Raw genomic sequence first — 11,073 nt, 5'->3', positions numbered from 1 at the left:
CATACCACCCCCCCCCCCCCACACACACAAAACACATATTCATGTAGTACAAGCATGGTAACTATGTTGCAGTAATCAACTTGCATCTTATACATGCCACATATATATACATGTATAATTTTTTTTTGCATTGAAATTTGCAATTAGATACATTTTTTGTATTGGCATAATTTAAAACAGCGAACTCAGGATCTTCATTTGACATAATCCATGTAAACAGATCATGGTTTATGATAATCTATAGATAATGTAAGGGGGGGGGGGGTCGTTTCTATGTCTACATATTAGTAGGCCTCTGTTTACAAGTATTAAATTTCGGCATTATGCTCGGTGATGTAAATTTCTTTATAAGATGAATTTAAAAATCACTTTATCATTCTGTGTCCAATACTCTACTCCGAATAATGAGAAAAATATTTATCAACTTTCAAAATTATAATCATTGCAAGCATAGACATATAACTGTTATATGTTTATGTAATGTTGTAAGCTAAGCATATAGTGTTGTTTTTTTTTTTTTTAAATTACTAATTTGAAAGAAAAACCTATTAGATAATGAAATATGATGAATAAGTTGTGGAAAGTTGCTAGCGAATATTTCAACTGAATTCTGTTTGATTTAAACATGTATGTGCCTGGTACTTTGCAAGCATTAAAATTAGATTCTTTCCCGTTCTTCCACGTTGCAGCATCCCTTAATGTATCAAATTACTGCCACGCAGGCATACGTTACACCAATGATGAATAACATAAGAACGTCTGTAGGGGAAACCACTAGCCACGTTGGAAGAGGTTGATTGGTTAATTATAACCACGTGACCTCTTCTTGGATCTTTATTGGTTAATGATCCAGTGATATTCATTTTGACACGTTGGGTAGGTATATTTATCCCCTCCGTTGCTGATGTGTATTGATTTTTTTTTGTGTGTGAATGTGGTTGACCAGGTAATTCATAGACGTAAACTTACCTACAACTATTGATATTAAGGCACGCTGTAAAGACACCAAGGTAAGTTTTTAATCTTTGAGGATGGTGTGGGTAATATCAGACGCCGCAGCACAGCAGCCACATAATCAAGCACTGTACTTATATTCATGCTCTCTCTGAACACATATTCAATGTTCAGAATTTGTATAAAAATATAGTGTTTGGAATGTGTATATAAACAATGCTAAATATATATCTATAGTTTATCTTAGAAAGTATTAATGGTACCGGTATGTTGCATGTCGATCCCGATGCACATTATGTGTTGGGCAAGAGTTGTACGTTTTTTATCAACTCTTAATATTATGATGACACGGATTCAAGCAATAATGAATAACTAGATGTTTAGCAAGTTGTTATATAGGTAGTGTTCATGACCCTGTACTCACCACAGAGTAATATCATCCCATAGCTTTGTTTTTGTTAAAAAGTTTACTTTACAATATTTAAAAGTTTTGGGTTTTTTTCTTCAGAAATATATTGTTTAAAAAATCAACTAGCAAAATTTTGCAAATTCCCAATCTCAACTTCCAAATTGTAAATTTTGACTCGGATTTTGCAAGATATTGTTGATGATAGAAAGTAAATTTTGAACCTTTGGACTTGATAGCTCATGATAATTTAACAAATGAAGATATTAATAATATTGATTACCAAGAAGTAATTTTGTCTTTGCCAGGACTAGAATTTTAGAATGGACTGAAAGTGAACAAACACAATGACAATGGGTTGAATGAAATTGAATCACATTCTATCTTTAAAAATTTGTCTTTTCAACCTGTGTTTATGTATTTGTGGACTGGCAATTAATGCAAAAATTTTGGGATTATACTTGTGCTTTTGTTATTTAAAATCTTCATGTTTGGTGTTGATTGTTCATGTAATTTATTCATAATGCAAGAAACAAAATGTATTCATATTGGGAAGTGATTAGAATATTTTATGAAACTGCTATTATCTCGAGGAAGGGCAGATACTCTGACAAATACCGTATAAACAAGATTTTACATCATATTACATGTTTACATGACAATCTATTTGTAAATTGGAGTGTACATTACTAGTCTTTGGGTTACAGTGAACACGTAGCACATGAAACACCTGTGACTTCTATTGAAAAAATTACAGTGTATCTTGTATTGTAATCTTGTTTGCTTTGGACTTGTGTCGTGTATCACGCTATATTAGCTGTAATTGTTCACAGAATGTTGCAAATGTCACAGATAAATATATCACGGCTGTAGAGAATAATAAAATAACACTATAACATGGTTGATTTATAGGGTTTTTTATTTAGAGAGTAAATAACTTTATAGATTTAAGTATATTGAAAAAAAAAGCAGAATTAGTGTTCTTAATTAGTTACTTCAGAAAAGCTGTTGCTACAACTCGACAGCTGTTACTGAAAGTCATTTTGAATTTGATGCATGAAACTAATACATCACATCTGATTGCTTTTTATGTAGATGAAGAAGTCCATCGGAATGAAGTTGATCGAGATCTATTTGATTTTTGCACTTGTTGTCATCACATACTCATCTGCCATTCCTAAACCCGGTGAGGACAAAAAGAATCGAGTCCATGAACAGGTATATCATATGACATTTAAGATATAAATATACATACTAGATTGAAGAGGTATATCATTTGACATATGAAATATAGATATATATATACATATTAAATTGAACAGGTATATCATTTGACATTTAAGATATTAATATACATAGTATATTGAACAAGTAAATAATTTGACATTTAAGATATAAATATACATATTATATTGAACAGGTATGATATCATTTGACATTTAAGATATATACATTGTACATATTTAAATGAACAGGTATATATCCTTTGACATTTAAGATACATATTAAAATTAATAGGTAAATTCACTTTGATACATTTGATCAGACTTTGTTTAAGAGATTTTGCATGACAAGATTTTCCAGTGAGACATAATTTTTGCTAACTCTCAATTTCTTCATCACTACACATAATATCTTGCTGGTTATTTCAGCAATAGGCAAAAATGATAATTTTTCAAATGGTGATTTTTGATTATGGGAAAGTCATATTTCAACAAATCTTGATTCAAAACTTTAATAAATGTTCAAATTTTGAAAGTTTTACTATGAAACATAATTTTTCATTTAAAATTGTCTCAGCATGAATAATCCAGTACAATTATTTGATTGGATTGGAGTGGTTTAAATTGTGAAGGTAGCAGAAACTATGGTGGTTGTCTGTTTCCCAAGTGAATGATTTCCAAATCAAATCTGTTTTCTTTTGTGGTGACCTTCTTGTATGATAGTAGGACTGTTAGAATGATTAAAATGTTTGTATTTACACTCGCACACATGTCTGATTTGTATTTGATCGAGATGTATGTGCACGATTAAGACTGAAATAGTGCCGAATTTCACATGTGGATTAGTGTTATGAAGAGCTAACACATTTGGCAGCTCTACCTACAATTACAGTACTAGTACACCTAGCTAAGACATGTAAACATAGTCTGCTGAAACAATTTATACCTACTAAATATCCAACCCAATTATATTGCAACCATAGCCAAGAAAGATAACTTTTTGATTTAACTTTTAATTTCCCATAATTAGTGAGTTATTCAAAAAAAAAAAAAAAATACAAACTCCTTAAACAAATATATACCAGCCTACAGTTTAAATTACATTGGAATTCTAGCAATGTTTTTTGTCTTACCTGTTTCACAATATAATTTTGCTCAAAGGCTACAACTTCTGATGGTGTTGATAAGAGATCTGATGATAGTGATTTTTTAAAATGCATATTTTACCTGTGGAAGGGCGTCCTTTCACCAAAATAATAAAATTCATTCATTAATTTCAGCAAAAATGGAAAAGTGAATGTAGTCGTCGGTTACATGTGTAATACTTAATTTGACAATTTCAGAAACTGAGTGAAGCTGAACATGAGCATGAAGGAGAACACAATACAGATTATGACCACGAGGCTTTCTTAGGCAAAGATGAGGCCAAAACATTTGATCAACTCACGCCCGAGGAAAGCAAGGAAAGGCTAGGGTAAGATGTGGATGCTTATAGAGTCTTAGAATTTTTGCAGACAAGCAAGAAGTACTAGGCACGTAGTATTCTCACTATCCTGGAATCGTGGTCATTATGACAAGTTGAAAATTTGATGAATTTAATTCTCAAGAAGTCGAAAAAATATTAGCATCCAATTTCTTAATAAAAATAGAGTGAGTTACCTCTCTTTGATTTGCTACATTTCAAACTCTCAAAGCTGAATGAAGAGTGATATATCTTCAGTTTATACTCTGTGATAGTAAGTACAACAATGTGACCAAAGACCATGACTTTCATGTAAATTCTTTTACAACTGCCAATATTTTCAGTTAAATTTGGACAGTTAATGGAAAATCGCAAATCAGTTGTGGTGTTTTATTTATTACCAGTTTGAAATGAAACTAAATAATTTGTTTCTTTGTTTTCAAAACAATCACGGAATGACAAATCCGGTCAAGCAAAATTGATGACAAGCTGAGAATAATTACAAATTCAAAGCGTAATTGAATTATAATGATTACTTTATCTTTATTTCTAGGTAACTGCATGTTTCTACCTGACAAAATAAAACACAAAATCTATAAAATATTGATATTTGTTCAAAATACTGATAACAGACATGGGAAATATCCTACCTTTAATAGGTAATATTAATAAATTGATATATTAATGTTTCAAAGTTTGTTTTGGCAAGAAATAGATGACTTGTCAATTTTGTAAAAATTACCACAGCGTTCCACATTAACAGTCAATACTATCACAAGCAAAATTTTATTTAATTATGACTAATTTTACGCTAGATTGTAACCTGTCCACTGATTTTTTTATGTTTGTAGAAAACATAGTTTAGGCATGATCGAAGTCATCATAGTGTTTAAAACTGGTTTAAAACTTGGTATAAACTATGGATCTATGCCAAAACCAGATGACATAGACCTCATTGAATTGGCATAGACAGCAACATTGTTCAAAAAAAAAAATTAACACAAATTTAAAACATTGTAATATTTCTATTAAATGTACATAGAAAGCATATTTTCTTTCCACTTCCAAAACAATATGTTCCTTTCCTCATAACATTTATTAGACGTTGACTGACCAGGGTCGTTTGGGATAACTATTGCTTTAAGCCTAGAAAACTGGTGTAGACAATTTGGTCTATCTCAATTACAATTGGCATAGACCGGTGTCATTTGACATAGACTCGGTCTATGGTTAATTTCAAACACTGCATACATTTGCATGAGCTTGTTGAATTTTTCTTTTATTTTGATTTTCTTACATAGAATTATTGTTGGGAAAATTGACAAGGATGGAGATGGGTTGATCACAGAGCAGGAACTAAAAGAATGGATTCAGTATGTTCAGAAAAGGTACATTGTCACGGATACTGACAGAATGTGGAAGGACCACACTACAGAAGGAGATAAACTCTTGTGGTCGTCGTATAAAAAGAGAACATACGGATCAGATGAAGGTGTGTACATGTCGAGTTCTCGGAAATTGTTATAAACAACTGGGTTAAATCATATCAGTGGAATTTTTAGTGAGACACAAACTTAGCAATTTTTATATAAAATGGGTATATATATTTAGCGAGAGCAAGTTTTAGCGAATTTATAATTCCAGGAAAGATAATATTACCTACGATATTGAATAAATTGTTAGCAATATTCAATTTTAGTGATCTCATCATTCTCCAAGCTCCGTGATCCACTCCTTTTTTTTTAATGTCACTACATGAAGTAGCGACATTAAAAAAAGAGGAACGGATCGAGGAGCTGATTTTAATCAGATTGATCACTCTCGCTAATAATGCCAAAATTAAATCCTCGCTAAAATTCAGCCTATACAATATTTCCAGCACAATGTTTTTTGTTTCCTTCCTAAATCATTGAAAATATAAAAAAAAAAATCAGATTATATGCTCTGAAAAGCAGTGAGTGTGTGTGTGTGTGTGCAGATATCAAAGCAGAGGTGTTTAAAACTTGTTTTCAAATGAGATTTTAAAACAATGTGCTATCATTTATAATTCTACAAGTATTGAATTCAGAAATTTGACAAAGTCGATCTTCAGTAGTTTTCAGCTTCCCAATGAATTTGATGTTGATGCATTCCCTCTGAGACTGTTACACAGATCGATAATGTAGATATCTCATCCTTTGACGTCAGTGTGTTCCCTCTGAGACTGTACAGATCGATGATATAGATATCTCGTCTTTGGTTTACAGATCCAAATGAGGAGGACTCTTCCACATTCAGTTACAAAGACATGATCGAGCGGGACGAGAGACGATGGAAGGCTGCCGATAAAAATGGGGATGGTTTCCTATCGAAGGAGGAGTTCGCAGACTTCCTTCATCCAGAGGAAGCAGAGCATATGAGAGATATTGTCGTGAAGGTAAACATTCTATGGCTATTAAATGAATTGATACTGCTTGTTGTATTCAGCAAGAACTATACTGACAGGTGTTTCTTCCTTGTTTTAGCTCACCTGAAATAAAAGCTCAAGTGAAATTTTTTTTTTATATATCAAAAAGAGTTTGTCTTTTCATCTGTCTATGTAAACTTTTGAAAATTTTTATGTCTTCTTGAAGACAATTTCATACCAATTGGCTCATAGCAACCTTAGGAAATGGGTATTCAAGAATTGTTAGGTGAAGGACCCCCATATAAAGGGTATTGACTGAAAGAAAATGAAAATACTGTGGTATGATTTACCCCTAGTTATGTTCATCTTCCTAGGGCAGTGCTGCAATAGGGGTTCAGAGGTTTAACATTTGAATATGTAGGATAATTCTTCAAAAATTTCTGTTGAGGAACTACAAGGGTACAGCTGGTCAATATGCAAGCATTTTGATGTAGTGTAGATTCAAGTAGGTTCATGCATTGACCCTCTCCTAGGGTCAGGGTGGGACCAACTAGGGGTTTTGGAATATATAGCAAATTGTTTTAGAAATCTTTTTCTCAAGAAGTATATGTACAAGGGTACATTACGATTAGTCAGGTTAATATGCCAGTCATGTAGTAAATGCTCAAGTTTGACTTGTATACCACGATCCCCACAGCCAGAATCAGGCCAATTAAAGATATTATGGTTAGCAAAATTTAAAAAAAATCTTCTCAAGAAATTTAATTCTTCTCAAAGAACTACAAAAATTCAATTGTTATAATTTCTGGAAATTTCTTCAGGTAGTTTGATAGGACCACAATAGAGGCATAAAGTTTAATGTAGGAAAATGGAACTGTGGATCATAGGCCATTTGTTTTTCAATCATATTGTGTGATATTCATTCAACAATTAAGTTATATGATGAAATGTGGGTAAAGTGTTGTTAAGGTGATGGAAAGAGGTGAAAATGTTAAAAATTGTTTTTTGTGTATTTGTAGGAAACTATGGAGGACATTGACAAAGATAAAGATGGATATATCAGTTTAGACGAATACATAGGTAAAAGAAATTTCTTTCAAGTTTTCTATATGAAAAATAAAAGTGGAAAAATTTTCAGGGTACGCTGAACTAATTTGTAAGCAAACTTGTTTTTCTTGAATCCCAGAAAAAATTGGAATGAGAATACTTATTTGTAAAGCTTAGTTTATATAATCAGTGGTTTTGGGTGAAATTTGTTTTTAAAACAAGGGAGCTCATTTCTTCACGGTTATTTCTGGCACACAAAAATAGTTAGTATATAGTGTGGAAATAATTCTCAACGTTTTGATTCCACTTTATAGGTCTTTGAATGTGCTGGACCTATTTACAGGAAAGTTTTTTGAATGAACTGACATCCAGTTCAACAATTATATATTTATATAAGTCTATCTTGACATTTTAGTTTCATTTGTAACTCAATTCATTTATTGCAATTGGGTCTATTTTATCATTATGAACCAATCCCAAATTGTCTGCAGACTCTTTATTGAAATATTGACACTTGATCCATCTCGGTAAATTTTGTAAATATGTATTTATAACAAAAGAAAAATAAAGTTCAAAGAATGTTATCAGAATTTTCCAACATTGTACATCATTGTGACCATTTTTCAATGACTAAGATAGGAGTAGTGCGTCTATTGTTTTAATGACAAGGAGTAGTGCGTCTATTGTTTTAATGACAAGGAGTAGTGCATCTATTGTTTTAATGACAAGGAGTAGTGTGTCTATTGTTTTTTGACGAATGCCTGGTTTTGTTAGCTGATATATATGATGAGGATGATGACGATCCTGACACGGTGCCTGATGAAGATGGACTACAAGCGGGGACACCAGACTGGGTCCAGAGTGAGAAGGACCAGTTTATTAACCACAGGGACAAGAATATGGATGGCAAGCTGGACCAGGAGGAGGTCAAGGCGTGGGTCATTCCTGAGGACTATGACCACAGCACGGCTGAAGCCATGCACCTAGTTAATGCCTGTGACAACGACAAGGTGGGACATTTTATTATAATCATCTTTTAATCACGGAAATTTTTGAAATTTTCAGGGGATATGTGGCCAGAAAAAAATGAGGAGGAGCCCGACTGGGTCAAAACTGAACGTGATACGTTCAAATCTGTCCGAGATAAAAATGGAGATGGCAAAATGGATCTTCAGGAAGTTAAAAACTGGATCATTCCCCCTGATTATGATCATTCTGAGGCTGAAACTAAACACCTCATTCATGAATCAGATAACAATAAGGTGTGTACACACTCTCGACTTGGCCGGGGTATTTTTTTGAATTCTGTTTTTTAATACTTTATTTCTAGTTGGACTGAGGGATTTTTTAATATTTTATTTCTAGTTGGACAGAGGGATTTTTTGTTTGTTTGATTTCTTATACATTTTCTCTTTGGAATGATAGTATATCAAGAAAGAAACCTACCCTATTTGATAGTTATTCAATGGCAAATTTTTCAGAATATACTTTTTGGAGTTTGACACAATTTCTCTTGATAGAGCATAGATGATTGTGAATTGTGACTTGCCAATTTTTATCTCTCTTTAAATATTTAAACCATCTTTTTGTCATTATAATTTTGAAACAGGAAGAATTTGATTTTATAAACATATTTAAAAAATTTAATATAATTTGTATAACCTGTCATTTCATGTATTTTCAACCAATCATTATTCATTTCTCCATTTCCATACTTTGTATGTACATAAGAATTTATTAGTACATGTTTTACATGGGAGCTTTCTTTTGCATTCATCAATAATGCTTACTATATGCATTTAAGTTCAATATATTTATATTTATTTTAGGGAATAGTTATCTTTTATCTGAATATCTGTGGATGTTAATGCTTTTAATTACAAATTGAATTTTGAATTGCATTTTTTAAGGATGTATCTAAACTTGAAACCAGCATTAACCACCTCAAATACAGAAATGGGTGATAGTCATTCTCATTTTGTCATTTTACTTGACATGAATTTATGTTTGTCACATGTATTTTGAAGATGTTTTCATCAACTCTCATTTATACTGCTTCAAACTCCCAAGTGTGTGAACCAAGCAAAATGCACAATATGCTACAGTTGCATGAGAATGTTTTGTAGAGTGGAGATGGGAAAATCCTACTTTAAGACATAATTTAAATATTTTAATTCGATGTTTATGAAATGTATATATGATAAGAGTTTTCGCACGAACCTAACTTCTAGTTGGTGAAACTGATTTGCGTTTTTTTCCCCCCGCAGGATAACAAGTTGACAAAGGAAGAAATCCTAGAACACTATGACCTCTTTGTGGGCAGCCAAGCTACAGACTTCGGAGAGGCTCTCACAAGACATGATGAGTTTTAAAAACGTGAACTTTAGTTCAATCAAGTGCCGTTGCACTAACAGTTTTATCATCTTTTCATCAAGATCATTCTTTTTCCTCATGTTATGTGTGTGTATTACCTATCAAGAGACTAGATTTTAATTTTTGTCAGATGATTGAGTTAGTGATAAAAAAAATTTGAAATAACAGTCTTGATGTTTGAAGTTCAATCAGTCATTAAGATTGCCGGTGCATTAAGAATTTGATCTGTTCAGGAAGTGATGATTGAATGTCCTCTTAACATCTGTATGTTTACAGATTGCTGAAAGTAAATATATTGAATATCCTTATAACATCTATATTTTTACAGATTGCTGAAAGTAAATTTTTATATGTGTTTGAAAGACATTAGAAGGAATATTGATGAAGGGGAATATCTTCTAAACATCTCAGATCCTTATTAATGACTGAGTTATTACCCTAATGCATTTTATGAAATAAGCAAAACTCCTTTGATAGGTTTTACACTGTAGCGAATACCAAAAGTGGTCTTGTATACATGTGTGAGCATGTTTATAATTGTGATGCTGTAGTTATAGAGAAAATGCCTATATAGTTGTAAATATGCTGTGTAAAAGTTTTTTTTTAAATATAGCTACATGTATATTGAGCTTTTCTGATCATGTTTGTGTGACATCTCTTTGTATATCTTTTCAGTGTGAACTTCACACATTTTCAGTTTGGTTTTTTTCTCCAGAAAAACGGTCATTTTTAATCAACTTGCTACAAAGCAATGTCAGATTCTCGTTTGTCTAATCTTGACCTTAGGTCAAGGGAGACACCACAAATGAGTTTAAATTTTTGAAATTTATAAATATATTGAAGAATTCTTTCAAAATCTTTTGAAGAACTGCAAGAATGCAATTTTTAATGGTGTGTAAATTCAAGTTTATCCTCTTGGGAGGATCTAAGATTTTCAATTAAAAAAATCACAGGATCCACCCCAGGGGGAGGGGGTCTTTAAGTTTTTATGTGCAACACCCATTGTGTTTGTCCATGACCTCCAGGTCAAGGTTAGCCATTAAGATTAAAAGTTTTACATTAGAATGCAAAGGAAAATCTTGTTACGAAGAACTACGACCTGCATGATTACAAAAGTGGATTCAAATTTATTGAAAATCTGCTATCGCCAGGTGAGCTATGAGGACCTATGCCATAGATTCTGATCCCAATAGGGTAGATTTTTTATTTTTTCTATATAGTA

At 32.2% G+C, this 11,073-nt stretch overlaps 1 protein-coding gene across 4 annotated transcripts in view; it reads left to right on the top strand.

Annotated features, from left to right (window-relative positions):
* Positions 1–763: 763 nt before the first annotated feature.
* LOC125645667 (calumenin-B-like) overlaps positions 764–11,073 on the top strand; it is an 11,298-nt gene continuing 988 nt past the window's right edge. Inside the window, exons 1-9 of one of the 4 annotated variants that reach the window (XM_048871342.2) lie at positions 777–876; positions 990–1,010; positions 2,456–2,578; positions 3,927–4,057; positions 5,347–5,537; positions 6,292–6,461; positions 7,451–7,511; positions 8,253–8,488; positions 9,746–11,073. The exon at positions 9,746–11,073 is cut by the window's right edge and continues 988 nt beyond it. In XM_048871342.2, the coding sequence (XP_048727299.1) occupies positions 2,456–2,578; positions 3,927–4,057; positions 5,347–5,537; positions 6,292–6,461; positions 7,451–7,511; positions 8,253–8,488; positions 9,746–9,850 (1,017 nt within the window). In that variant the 5' untranslated portion in view covers positions 777–876; positions 990–1,010 and the 3' untranslated portion in view covers positions 9,851–11,073. Of the gene's footprint in view, positions 1,011–2,455; positions 2,579–3,926; positions 4,058–5,346; positions 5,538–6,291; positions 6,462–7,450; positions 7,512–8,252; positions 8,489–8,543; positions 8,741–9,745 lie in introns of all 4 variants that reach the window. The other 3 variants (XM_056142592.1, XM_048871343.2, XM_056142591.1) reach the window with 3 other exon arrangements.

Source organism: Ostrea edulis, chromosome 6 (assembly GCF_947568905.1).
Source record: "Ostrea edulis chromosome 6, xbOstEdul1.1, whole genome shotgun sequence".
Lineage (NCBI taxonomy): Eukaryota > Metazoa > Mollusca > Bivalvia > Ostreida > Ostreidae > Ostrea > Ostrea edulis.
This window is presented reverse-complemented; position numbering and strand designations above follow the sequence as displayed.